This window comes from Dendropsophus ebraccatus, chromosome 1, assembly GCF_027789765.1.
Source record: "Dendropsophus ebraccatus isolate aDenEbr1 chromosome 1, aDenEbr1.pat, whole genome shotgun sequence".
NCBI lineage: Eukaryota > Metazoa > Chordata > Amphibia > Anura > Hylidae > Dendropsophus > Dendropsophus ebraccatus.
In genome coordinates this window covers 43,195,114-43,208,949 of record NC_091454.1, presented here as the reverse complement: position 1 = coordinate 43,208,949, position 13,836 = coordinate 43,195,114, and the positions used below count along the sequence as shown (strand labels likewise).

Sequence of the window (13,836 nt, the reverse complement as noted above, 5' to 3'; positions counted from 1 at the left end):
TATATATATATATATATATATATATATATATATATATATATATATATATATACACACACACATATACATACACACACAGTGGTACCTTGGTTTAAGAGTAACTTGGATTAAAAGCTTTTCGCAAGTAGAGCTCACAGTTCTTCAAAATTGTAACCTGGTTTAAGAGCATTGCTTTGGTTTAAGAGCTCCCTGTAGTGGGTGGGAGCGTGAGTGTGGGAGCAGCAAGGTCTGCACAGGGTGGTCTACAGCCTTGTACTATGACCCAGGAAGACTCCCCCAGCAAATCATGGCAGATCTACTTCAGGCTGGGGCTTACATCAGGGGACAGGACTGTGGAGGTAATCTCTTCATAGCTGTAACCCCTCTCTCCCCAAACAGAGAGTGCTGCATTTATGTGCCCACATCTGCCCCGCTCATTCCTTCACACTCCCCGCAGTCTGTCAGCCCTTGTGTTTCCCATCCTCTCTATTTCTGCTATAATGTGCCTGCACTTACACTTAGCTATACACACTGCTTCTATAATGTGCCTGCACTTACACTCAGCTTTACACACTGCTGCTATAATGTGCCTGCACTTAGACTCAGCCATTCAAACTGCTGTATATAAAGTTTGTCACTGTCCTCCTGCACAGCTCTGATTCTCAATTCCTGATTGGTCCATGCTGAACACACACCCCTTCCCTATTGCTGTCATGTGACCACACAGACCTCAGCCCTGCTTCTCTATTCTAGCCTGTTGTACTACGCTACTGCATTATGGGGATCTGCATCTCCATTCTATATTTACTAACTGCTGCTATTTTTTCAGGTATATGCACTTACTATACATTATACTCCACATGCTGACTGCTATACTGTACACTATTTCTAATTGATAGTTTCATCTGTTCTACATGTTATTCAAAATACTGGAGTGTGGAACCTATTGTCTGTATATCAGTGATTTCTTATGGGAAAATTTGCTTTGGTTTAAGAGTGGCTTTGGATTACAAGCACGGCCCCGGAACAAATTATGCTCGTAATCCAAGGCACCACTGCATGTGTGTGTATATATACACATATATACACATATACATACAGACAGGAGATGGATGGTTGGATAGATAGATAGACAGGAGATAGAGATAGAAAAAAGAGAAAACGCGGCACTGCTCAATTGGCGTGGGGTTGGTGCCAGCGGACCTAGGTCGTGACTCTTGACAGTATTCAAATACTAAGTAGATAGCCCATGGCACTCAAAGGGTTAACGGTGCAAAACATAGAATTATTAAAAAAAAAAATAGTGCAGCACATCTTTTTTTTTTTATAAATCTACGTTTTGCACAGTTAACCCCTTTGAGTGCCGTGGGCTATCTACTTACCAGATAGAGAGATAGATAGGAGATAGATAGATCTGTCTATCTCCTATCTCACTACCTACCTATATCTTTCTATCTAATATCTGCCCCCAGTCACTGTCACATGCTGTTCTCGACCCCCCCCCCCCCCCCCCCCTCTGCCGCACATACAGTTGGGGTCAGGTAAAGGTCAGCACCTTCATGCTCCACTGGGCACCGCTCTCTCTCCTGCACAGGAATCCTTTGCCCACTGTCACTCAGTGCTGTGGCACATATATCTGCCGGCAGCGTCCCGGGCAGATCGTCACACACGGCTGCTTCCAACACTGCCAAAAGATAACGAGGCGCCGAGGATTCCTGTGCGGGACAGTGCTGTGCCCGGTGGGGGGAGAATGTGCCGACCCATACCTGACCCCTGCAGCCACTTTATGTATGGGAGAGGGGAGGCAGGGCACACCGTGCATCTTCCAGAGCCGCCCGGAAGCAGTAGCAGCGCTGATCACACAGCATGCCTGTGCGCAGCCTGTCAGATCTCCAGCCTTCCTCTTCAGGGAGATTAATTGAGGGGAGCAGAGCATGCGGCTGCCGGGTGAGGAGGAGGAGGGAGGGGGGAAATACAGCAGATACCGTCCTGGCAAAGTTGAGATCTGTTAACCGACGCCAGAGACCCTATCTGTATTTTCCGGCCACTAGACACCAGAGAAGGTGTTGAAAATGATAGTTAGATGCAGCTGTCAAGTTTGACAGCTCAATCTAACTGTCCTAATTAGCGGGCACTGCCGGTCTGCGGCACCCACTAATTGCCGCGGTCCTGTGCTGCAGTAAGCAGCCGGGATCATGGCGGTTCAGAGGGCTCGCTCCCTCCTCTCTCCCCCCAGTCAGGGACAGCCATCCTTCAGCTTTCCCATTGCAATGTACACTACTTAAATTGCAAAGTGAAAGTGTGTGTGTGTGCAGCTGCTGTGCAGGCTGAGACCCTGTGTGTTTTGGGGCATGATTGAATAAAGAGAGAGGGCCAAAGTGCATCATGAGAAGCCTAAACCAGGTAGTAAGGAAGAAATGAAGATGCAGGCCTGAACTCATTGAGGCTATGAATGGCGGGAAATTCAAACAGAGACGGACTTAGGAGGAAAGGTAACTATAAAAACTGTGTTTTTAACAGGTTTTTTTTCCACTAAGTGCCGGAGTTGTCCTTTAAGATCTGACACTTGTATGACTCACCATGCTTCTTTGGAAGATCCACAGTGAATTTGTGCAGCACTTCTCTTGTATTTCCTTGTAGAGTTCCAAAAAGAGCACCACTGCCATCTATTACAATGAATCCAAACTTGCTGTCATCAGAAAGTAGAGCTGTAAGAGCCTGCAAAAACACATTTCCATTAATATTTTACCACAAACCCTTCTGAACACACACACAAAAATAAATAATTACTAACGTGCAAAAATTGGACACAATCCGACGCATCTGCGTTAGCCTAAGCTATAACTGCCACCTTGTATAGGGCGGAGGAGAGATCCTGCAAGCCATAAAGATCTCTAAGTATGCTACAACATAGAAAGATAAATTTACCTTTAACCCCTTAAGGACCGGGCTAATTGTCACTTTTGCGTTTTCGTTTTTTCCTCCTGGCCTTCTAAGACCCATAACTCTAATTTTTCCACCTAAAGGGCCATGTGGGGGCTTGTTTTTTTCAGGAGTAGGTGTACTTTGTAATGGCATCTTTCAATCAGCCATAAAATAAATATTATTTATGGGGTGAATTTGGGTCAAAGAATGAGATTCCGCAAATTTTAGGGGGTTCCAAGTTTACGTAATGCACTTTACGGTAAAACTGGCATTTTTCCTTTATTCTATAGGTCTGTCTGAACCTGCAGGTTTACTAGGTTTTTTATTTTACCATTTTTATTAGCAGTAAAACATTTTTTTTGCAACTTTTGTAACTCCTATAGCGCTTTTATTTATTTTTTCACCTACGGGGCCGTATGGGGTGTCATTCTTTGCCTCATTATCTCTAGTTTTTATTAATAAAAAAAATTTCTAGATCAAATGTATTGATCGCTTTTTATAAGTTTTATACATTAAATGTAATAAAAAAAATAAAAAAAAAGCAAAAAAAGCAATCTCTGCGTTTTTTTTACCGCTTTTTGTTCATGCTGTTCACCATGGCAGGCTGAATCAGATGACCGATCCGGGGACTGCACGGAGTCAGGAAATGCGATAGGGACCCCCTCAGACACGCTGCGGGGGTCCCGATCGCTAAGTGACCGGAGATGCTCCGGTCACTTATACTTAAACGCTGTGGTCGTTTAAGGGGTTAATGGCGGGCGGCCGCACAATCGCGGCGGCCCGCTATTGAGGGTGAGGGCCTGGCTGCAGATAGCAGCCGGTCCTCATTCGCTATGGGGCAGGCTCCGCTCTTGAACCCGCTCTATAGCCCAGGACCGCGGCAGGGCGTACATTTATGTCCTCCTGCGTAAATGTACGCCCGCAGTCCTTAAGGGGTTAATCACGTGTTTAGGAAACTATTTAAGTCTTCTGGGTAATAGGCCTTACGTCCAAAGGATCTGAGATTAGAGGAAAACCTTCTCTAATAACCTGACAAACTTTGACCTGGAACTACTGTTTCCCACAACTTGCATATGACCAACTATTTAACCACTACTTGTGCAACAAGTCACGTCTTTTGTTGTGTGCCATAACTATATCACAACTAAAAACATTTCATAAGTGAGAGTCAGAACAAGTTCCAGCACCATACCTCCGTATGAAATTTGTTGTCACATAAATACAGAGATGTGTTGATTGGTTTAAAAGGTTCAAAGTCAATGTTAACTTTCTTCTCCTTTCCTTCTTCTGTAACAATTGTTCCGCAGTAAACCACTAAACCATTGGGTGGTACTGAAGGGAAAAAAAAAAAAGAAAAAAAGAAAAAAAAAAACAGTCTGATGCAGTCATTACTGGATAAAGGGATATACCACTGTGTCAAAAAATATCAAACAGAAGTGGTATAACAATTTAAACATAACTGACTACAATATTTTAAAATCTAAATCCTCAAAATACACAGAAAATGATAGTGGCACCAAACCACCAAGCTCCAAAAGACAAAAAAAAAAAAAAATAATATTTGCACACCTTAAGAGGCTGAGTAAAGGTATAAACTCATTAATCTGTTATCCTTGATGGGCTTGATTTCCTCTCCAGGTGAGCTTGCAGTGGTAGGAGCTACCTAAATACAGGGGGTGAAGACCCTCTTGCCCTATTATGCCCTAGCCATGGTGAATGGGCAAACTACCCCTGCTCGCTCAGGGACCAGCAGAGCACTCGCCCTAATAAAGGCGACCCCTGCCCTGGACTACCCCTTTGTAAATAACCCTAGTAATCCCTACCTAGTGTGCGGGTCCCCCACCTTCTGACATTTTTCTGCCGGGGTCCTCAAGAAAGTAAGGGGTTAGTAAGAATTAACAAATAAATATAAGGCACTGGTATGGTGTCCGTGCCCATCGGGGTCAAGCAACAACCCTGCAGTGGCTAGGAGTTGTCTTTCTGATGTCAGGTGGAGCTATCAGGGTATGTGGCTACCTGTAGGTACATACCCTGATAGCTCCATCTGACATCTGCAAGACAACTCCTAGCCACTGCAGGGTTGTTTGACCCCGATGGGCATGGACACCATACCAGTGCCTTAGGTTTGTCTATTCTTACTAACCACTATTGATAGCAAGTGTGCCTAAACTCCTTGAGGACCCCGACAAACGCGTCGGAACGTGAGGGACCCGCACACTAGGTAGGGGTCACCCTTATTAGGGCGAGTGCTCCACTAGTCCATGAGCGAGCAGGAGTAGTTTGCCCATTCACCCTGGCTAGGGCATAATAGGGCGAGAGGGTCTTTACCCACTGTATTTAGACCGCTCCTACCACTGCAAGCTCACCTGGAGAGGAAAATCAAGCCCATCAAGGACAACAGATTAGTGAGATAATACCTTTACTCAGCCTCTTAAGGTGTGCAAAATTTTTTTCTAACGATTCTAACGGGGGAGTTGGCTTGGTGGTTTGGTGCCGCTATCTTTTTCTGTGTATTGTGGGTATTTACATTTAAGAATTTTGTAGTGAAAGTTATGTTTTAATTGTTATACCCCTTCTGATTGATATGGTACTGAAAGAAACACTTATTTTTTAACATTAGTAGCAGAAAGAATTTAATATACTCACTCCTGACAGAACTTATCTAATTTTTTACATCTAAGGAATCATTGACATAAGTGTCAAGTTCAGTCACCAGCTAGTTTCTCCTGATATGTGGATATTACAAACATAATATAATATATAACTGAAGAGAGCTCATACTGTGTGCACATGTCATGTATGCACAGGTTATGTATGCATACTTCTTGTGCTGGTGTTATACAGGCACTGCACAAGCACGTAGTCTCATGATCAATACCCACTTTTGTGAACAGACCTTTGTTTCATACTTTAACAGAATAAGTCAATACCTAGAGGGAAAGTTGATGAAAGTTTGACAAGTCTAAAAGCACACTAAACTTATTATACATCATAAGTCATAGAAAAATGCATACACCTGATTCCCTTCCTGTTTGTGCTATTTATTATGAATTTTGCTTGTACTATTTGCAAACAGAAAAGAAAAAAAAAACTCCTTTCTTGCTCTGTTAAGGACCTCCTGAGAGGGATGCGTTGTTTAGTCATCAATAGCTTCCACTGGATTAGTTCTGTTAGGCCCCCTTCACACGTCCGGAAAATCTGTCCGGATTTCCTATCAGGAAATCCGGACGGATTTCCGGACTCATAGGCTAACATTAGACACGGACACCCTTCCGGATTTTTCCGGAAGGGTGTCCGTTCCGGAAAATAGGACCGGATTTTTTAGATCCTGTCCTATTTTCAGCCGGAAATCCGGCACAGACGCCCCCATAGAAGTCTATGGGAGCGCCGGAATCACGGCATTTTCCTGATGTATATCAGGAAAGTGCCCGTGATTCCGGAATGGTAGAGAGCCAGGACCTCACCACGGGACTGGCCGCCGGCCGATCACCCGCACCGCACCGCGTGCCCGGTACTACAGGGCTGGCCGGCCAGAGTGCGGTGCAGCCCGCTCGCTCACCATCATCTGCCCCTCTATATCCCTCCTCGCTGCCCCGACAGAGCAGGATCCAGGACAGGCGAGATTACCCCTTTAGGACTACTACTCCCCCCATGCTCTGCTGGCAGGCCATGATGGGAGTTGTAGTTCTGCAGCCTGTGGCCATCCAGGTTGCAGAAGTACAACTCCCATCATGGCTCTGCTGACAGGCCATCCAGGTACACTAGGGGCTGTGTGGGTACCTGTGATTTATGTTGGCATACTAGACCATCTCATCAGGAAATCCTGAAGGTTTTTCCTGATGGTAAAAACGGATTACTGTCAGGAAATGCTGATACTTTCCTGATGACATTTGAGGTCTCCTGATCAGGATTTCCAGACAGTAAAAACTGACACGGACGTGTGAATGGGGCCTTAGGGTTCGTTCACATCAGCGTTTGACCATCCGGCACCATTCCGTCTATCTTTTCCGTTTTGGAGTAAGCAAAACGGAAACTGGCGGATCCGATAAAATCCCCATAGACTCCCATGATATTTTAGTGTGCTCCGTTTGCCCTAATTGTGCTCCGTTTGCATGCAATCCGTTCAAGATCCGTTTTTAGTGTTTGCAGTAATTTTCTTTCCGTTTCAAAAAACGGATCACGAACGGAAAGTGCACTTCCGTTTTTTTTTTACATTGTAGTCAATGAGGACGGCTCTAAAACGGAAGGTATTTCTGTTCACATCCGTTTGTTTTCATCCGTTTATGCACAGAGCATGCGCAGAAGCAGCAAGAAACCAAAGAAGAAAAATAAACTGATAGAAAAACGGATGCTGACTGATGCAAACGGATGCAAACTGATGTACAAAAGTCAGTTTTTTTAAGCCAAAATACAAACGGACCATTAAAAAAAAAAATGAACATTTTGCAATCAGTTTGCATCAGTCTGCTCATCAGTTTATGCTCATCCGTTTAATTAATATTGACGGATCCGTTAGAAAAAAAGAAAAATGCTGATGTGAAGGTAGCCTTAAAAGATCTGTCTGCCTCCATGACAACTGCCAATGATTACTTTACCTCTTGTGAAAAGACAATGTTAGAATACGATTACCTTTATTATAGAGCTTGAGCCTCTGTTGTACAGATGTAATTGCTCCCAGGACAGACAGACGGTTCACCCGTGACTTAATATTAGACGCTGTACCAAACTCATCTGCCAACATCTTGGCCACTCTTGAAATTTGGTCTTTGGGAGGAATGATCAAAGAGATCATACTGGTGCCATTTCTGTAAAAAGGAATAAAGGAGAAACTTTAATAACCATGGATTTCAAGCTAATCAATCTTTTGTAGTTTTTTTTTTTTTTTTAATTGACAAGCTGTGTAATTTAATGCATGGCAGACACGAGCAAATAATGCGATACAAAGCATATAAAAACAATAAATGCCCCCTCCTCATCCTAGATTGCCAAAACATTAGCTATATGCTATAAATGTTCCAGATTGAAATTTCGGCCTGGTAGAAAGTGCTATGTGGACGGGCGTACTTTATAACATTAATACTAACAAGATGAAAAAGACTGAAATTCTCTGCAGTTATGGTCCATGTGCTGACACACCCAAATAGTAGGATATGGGTACGTACGTACTGTGTTGAGTGCATATTTAAACATAGTGTTAAAGAGGATGTATCACCAGGTACATCCTCTTGAATTTAACACACCCATAGACTGGCGCCGGTACAGGTTCCCCTGTACGGCGCCGATCTTTCTAGCGGTACCGGGCCGTGCTGAAGCACTGGAGGTCGGCCGGCCCGCCCTAAGAGGGAGGAATTCCCCCCTCACCTTTCCTCCCTGGGCAGCAGCACTGTCTTTCTTCTCCCTCACTCACAGCAGCGGCCCCCCCTCCTCTCCTTACACTTGTGCTTTTGCTGGGACGCTGCTGTGTCGGCCCGTCGGGGGAGGAAGGGGGCGCCGCTGCTGTCACAGAGATGGAGATAGGAGGAGGGCCACAGTAATTGCCGGAGGGGGGAGAGGAGCTTTGCTGAAGGAATGATTTTAACCCCTCAGCAGCCAGCAGCACAGGAATAACAGCGCTCTGGTTTGTGCTGCTGGCTGCAATCATTCATTCAGCACAAGCTGCATATATGAGAGGCCAATGCTAGAGCACACATACAGCGGGTATAGGGAGACGCTGTATCTCAGTTACACAGTCTCAGGCCCCGCCCCCTATGATGATGCAGCAGTGAAAGGGGCTGTGTATGACGCCCATAGAGGCGTGATTACAGCGATACCCCGCCCCCCAGAGGCCGTGACTACTTGATCTGAACGAACGCCCACATGACTACCTTCCTGGGATTTGCATACGGCGGGGACAAGATCAAAGTAGGATTTTGGGGTGTATGGGGCAGCGACAGACGTTACAGATATATGTGTGGGAAGTGTGTTAGGGGGTGTATTACCACATATTATTGCGTTTATATCGATTTTTTAGGTGATTGGTTCCCTTTAAAATTCAAGAGGATGTACCTGGTGGTCATTCTCATTACACAGCATCAAATATGCAGGGCCATATCCGCAACAAACACTAAGGCTAGGTTCACACTGCGTTTTTGCAAAAAATAAATAGATGAAAAAAAAAAAACAGATGCATTTGTGGGCAGCAGTTTATTTGACTTCAATTATAAAAAAAAAAATAAGTGAATCAAAACAGATCCGTTTTGATCCGTTTTTTTAATAACGAAATGGAAAAACGGATCAAAAGTGAAGCCATTGAGGGCATAGGTTTTGGCCCTCAGTGCACCTGCGCCGCTCCGGCACACGCGCGAATCAGGCCTCGGGAGCGCGTGCAATACACAGAACCAGGCAGCTAAAGATGACGTCGCCAGGAGGCCGGGGGACGGGCACCATGAATATTCAAGAGAAGCTGGGAGGAGGTAGTGGTGAGGCGTGCCGAACAGCAGCACGAAGTCATAACCACTCAACCTCTTTGACAGTTGGGAAGACAGTTACAGCACAGATTGGGGACAAAGTACAGGACCTATCTGAAATAGAAAGGTATCACACTGCACACAGACCTTCATCACACTGTCAGCACCAGAATAGGAGCTGACAGATTCCCTTTAAAACGGTACAACCCCTTTAAGCTGACACTGTGCTCCGTAGAGAATACTGCACTTGTGGGGGCTAGGTTCACACTGGGTTTTTTTGCAATCCTTTTTTTGCAAAAAAAAAAAAAAAAAAAAAAAAAAGGAAGCATTTGTGTGCATCCATTTCTATCAATTTCTTTTTTTTGGAAGTCAATGAAAAAACAGATGCACACAAATGCATTCGTTTTTCATCCTCTATTTGCAAAAAAACTGACGAAAAAACAGATTTCAAAAAAGCAGTGTGAACCTAGCCTTACCGTGTTTGTTGCGGATATGACACTGCATATTTGATGCTGTGTAATGAAATGACTAAACACTATGTTAAATATGCAGTCAACACAGTACGTACGTACCCATATCCTACCATTTGGGGGTGTCAGCATCTGGACCATAGCTGCAGAGAATTTATCTGTCTTGTTAGTTTTAATGTTATAAAGTACGCCTGTCCACAGAGCACTTTCTACCAGGTCATTTTCCCTGACTTTGACCCCCTCTCCAGCTGCATAGGAAGTTCTGAAAATTTCTCTGACTGTCGTCACATACTTTTCTCTGTCCTCCATTTTGTGCCAATAAGTCACAGGTGGTGAGCAGTCTTGGCAGTGAGACAGTCTTACCTAATTGGTCCCCTTCCTGATGGCTAATGGCTGGAGAGAGGGTCAGAGTCAGGGAAAATGACCATTCTGATAATGGAAGCACATGGGTGTTATGTATAACTTTGGCAAAGGGTCAGAATGGGGAAAAAAAATGTTTAATGGTGCGTTCACACCTACAGGATCTGCAGCCGATTTTCTGCAGCAGATTTCATTTAAATAACTGAACACAGCATCAAATCTGCTGCAGATCTGCTGCAGATCCTGTAGGTGTGAACGCACCCTAAAACTGTATAGTTTTCAGTGAGGTTTAGCCAAAGACTAATTAAAGTCTATGGCCCATTTATATCTATTCAAAATAATGGCAAGAGAGCCCAAGTGCCACAATACACTGCAGAATATCACTGTGCTCCACCAGTGGAGAAGCAACAACATCCTGTGCGCACACGTGTCCAATGACAGTGTGTGTGTGTGTGTGTGTGTGTGTGTGTGTGTATATATACTCTTATACATGCCTACTGATGAGGAAGCTTACAGATTAAGGCCATCACTAGAGTTGAGCGAATTTACAGTAATAACGAAGTGAATCGCTTAGCTAGGTCGGCAGTTAGCTTATCAGGGAACCTGTCACCCTGTGGCCTCAGGCAGAAACGGACATACCCTGCAGTAAAGCTCAATATACTTACCGCATTGGTCCCGGTCCTGTCCCGGATCCCGCTGTTGACAGAGAAATCGCCAAATCTTCTTGCGACCATTATGGTAATGAGCCGAGATGAGTCCAATGTCCATAGGAATTGACGGATGAATCCAGCTTCCTGGAACTTGATTGAAGTCTTCAGTCTTCCCACGAATTCCCGCGCAGGCGCCGTTGCGAAGGTCTCGTCACTTCTTCTGCGCATGCACGGTAAACAGTGAAGCGGCCTCAATTGTGAACTACGCATGCGCCGAGAACGTCCTTCATTGCGCCTGCGCGGGATCCGGCGAGAAGACAGAAGACGAGGAGGTAGAAGACCGGCGTCAATCAACTGTCGGAGGCGTGCAGAAGGCTGAACTTCGGGCCCGGCGGCGCTCATTACCATAATGGACACAAGAAGAAGATTCGGCAATTTCTCTGTGTCAATAGCGGAATCCGGGACCGATGTGGTAAGTATATTGAGCTTTATTGCAGGGTATGTCCGTTTCTGCCTGTGGCCACAGGGTGACAGGTTCCCTTTAAACTCAAAGCTGCTACTTTTTTGGTGCCTGGAAAAGCTGGATCCAGTCCTATGAAACTTTTTCCAGTTTCCCAGGACTGGATCCAGCTGTTCCCTAGCACGGAATTAAAAGTTTTAGTGCCGGGCCTAAAAATGTCTCCACAGCGCCGAGGCTTAACAGATTTAAGTAAAGACACAATCCTGTGCACACCGTAATATCTTCATCTGCAAAGGCAGTGAAAAGTACACAAACTCAAAGATTATTTTTGCCAGTATTTAGGCCAAAGTACATTGTAGGGTCTATCCTGGGCATGAGGCGACCTTATCTTGGTGGGATGGTTTATCCTATAGTGGTCACTCAACATACAATATTAATTGGTTCTAGGACGACCATTGTATGTTGAGTCTTATGGACTCAACATACAATGGTTGTCCTGGAACCAATTAATATGGAAAACTTAACTAGTTCTGAAGCCCCCAAAATAAGAAAATTATTAAGATTTAAAGATAAAAAATAATCCGATAACTCATATAGATAAAGTCCTTACATACAACAGTCAGAAAGAGATACTGGAGACTAAACCACTTTCTATGTAGAAGACTGGACTAGTTTCAGGGTCCTGTACAGATCACACAGGGTCCCAGAAAAATAAAATGAAGCCGCCCTAACCTGGTGCCCAAAGGAGCAGCTCCTGGCAGAGGTAGAGAGGAGTACAGGACACACTGTACTATAGAGAATGACTACCAGACAGTCAATCACTGCATGTAATACTGGGGTTTTACCAGTAAAATGGCCACTTTTTCTCATCAATAATCTAGTTATTCACATGTGCCGCAGATCCTGACTGCCTGTAGCATTGTACGTTGAGTCTGGTCTCAAGCTACAATGGTCCAGAAAGGAACATTGTATATTGAAAATATTGTATCCCGAGGCCATTGTAAGTTGAGAGACCACTGTATTTGCAAATGGTATAACAAGAACCTCATTAATATTATGGATATTTTTTTAGCAGTTAGGGGCTCATTTAGGAATTTTCATATCTGTATTGGGCCTTTATTTTGCAGTTAGTGGAGAGCTGTTGCATTTTCTTTTGTGTGTCTGCAACTTCAGAAATAGCAACATGTTCCTGCCTAGTGTGAATGGTGTTGTGTAAGAGCTCACCTATTTTGAGGTTTGTCAGAGAAAGCATAGGTTTCTCTAACATTTTACAGCTGAAAAAATGTTTAACCCCTTAAGGACAGAGCCTGAAATGGCCTTAAAGACAGACAAATTTTATGAATATGACCTGTGTCACTTTATTCATTAATAATTTGGGAGTGCTTTAACCTATCCGGCTGATTCTGAGATTGTTTTCTCGTGACATATGGTACTTTACATTTCTGGTAAACTGGAGTCGATACTTATAAGGAATCTTTACGGAAAAAAAAAATTGTGAAAATAAATGCCTTTTTCCAACTTTGAAACTTTTCTGCTTTTATTAAAATCTTTTTTTTTTAGACAATAGAAAGCTTGAAACGTTAGCAGCAATTTTCCAAATTTTCAGTAAAATTTCAAAATCAGATATTTTTAGTAACCTGTTCAGGTTTAGTGTATTTAAAATGGCCTTAATGACAGAGACAAATTTTATGAATATGACCTGTGTCACTTTATTCATTAATAACTTCGGGATGCTTTTACCTATCCGGCTGATTCGGAGATTGTTTCTCGTGACATATTGTACTTTACATTTCTGGTAAATTAGAGTCGATACTTATAACAAATCTTTATGAAAAAAAACCAAATAACGTGTAAACTACAAATTAACGTGTAAACTACACCCCTCAAGGAATCTAACAAGGGGTGCAGTGAGCATATGGACCCCACTGGTGACTGGCACAAATGTAGAAAAATGTGACGTGAAATTGAAAATTTTCATTTTTTTCACTTTCACGGCACATATGTGCCCGTCATCCAGGGGTACATATCTTCACTGCACCCCTTGTTAGATTCCTTGAGGGGTGTAGTTTCCAGAATGGGGTCATTTGTGGGGGTTTCCAGTGTTTTGGCAGCACGACGGCTCTGTAAATGCGACATGGCATTCAACATCTATTCTAGCCAAATCCAACCTCCAAAATCCAAATGGCGCTCCTTCCCTTCGGAGGCTTGCCCTGCACCCACATTGCGGTTTATGTCCACCTGTGGTGTATTTACGGACTCGGGGGAAATTGCTGTACACATTTTGTGGCTTTTTTTCTCTTTTAACCCCTTGTGAAAATGAAAAATTCAAGGCTAGACCAACATTATAGTGTAAAAAATGTAATATTTCATTTTCAAGCCACATTGTTCCACATTTGTGCCCGTCACCAGTAGGGTCCATATGCTCACTACACCCCTTGTTACATTCCCTGAGGGGTGTAGTTTCCATAATGGGGTCACTTGTGGGGGGGTTTCACTGGCTTGGCAGAACAGGGACTTTTTAAATGCAACATGGCCTTTGAAATCCC

General features: G+C 43.9%; 1 protein-coding gene across 1 annotated transcript in view; it reads right to left on the bottom strand.

Annotated features, from left to right (window-relative positions):
• ETF1 (eukaryotic translation termination factor 1) overlaps positions 1-13,836 on the bottom strand; it is a 102,914-nt gene that overhangs the window by 50,261 nt on the left and 38,817 nt on the right. Inside the window, exons 3-5 of the mRNA XM_069969901.1 lie at positions 7,534-7,709; positions 4,097-4,236; positions 2,559-2,697 (exon numbers count right to left, since the gene is read on the bottom strand). Of these exons, the coding sequence (XP_069826002.1) occupies positions 2,559-2,697; positions 4,097-4,236; positions 7,534-7,709 (455 nt within the window). The remainder of the gene's footprint in view (positions 1-2,558; positions 2,698-4,096; positions 4,237-7,533; positions 7,710-13,836) is intronic.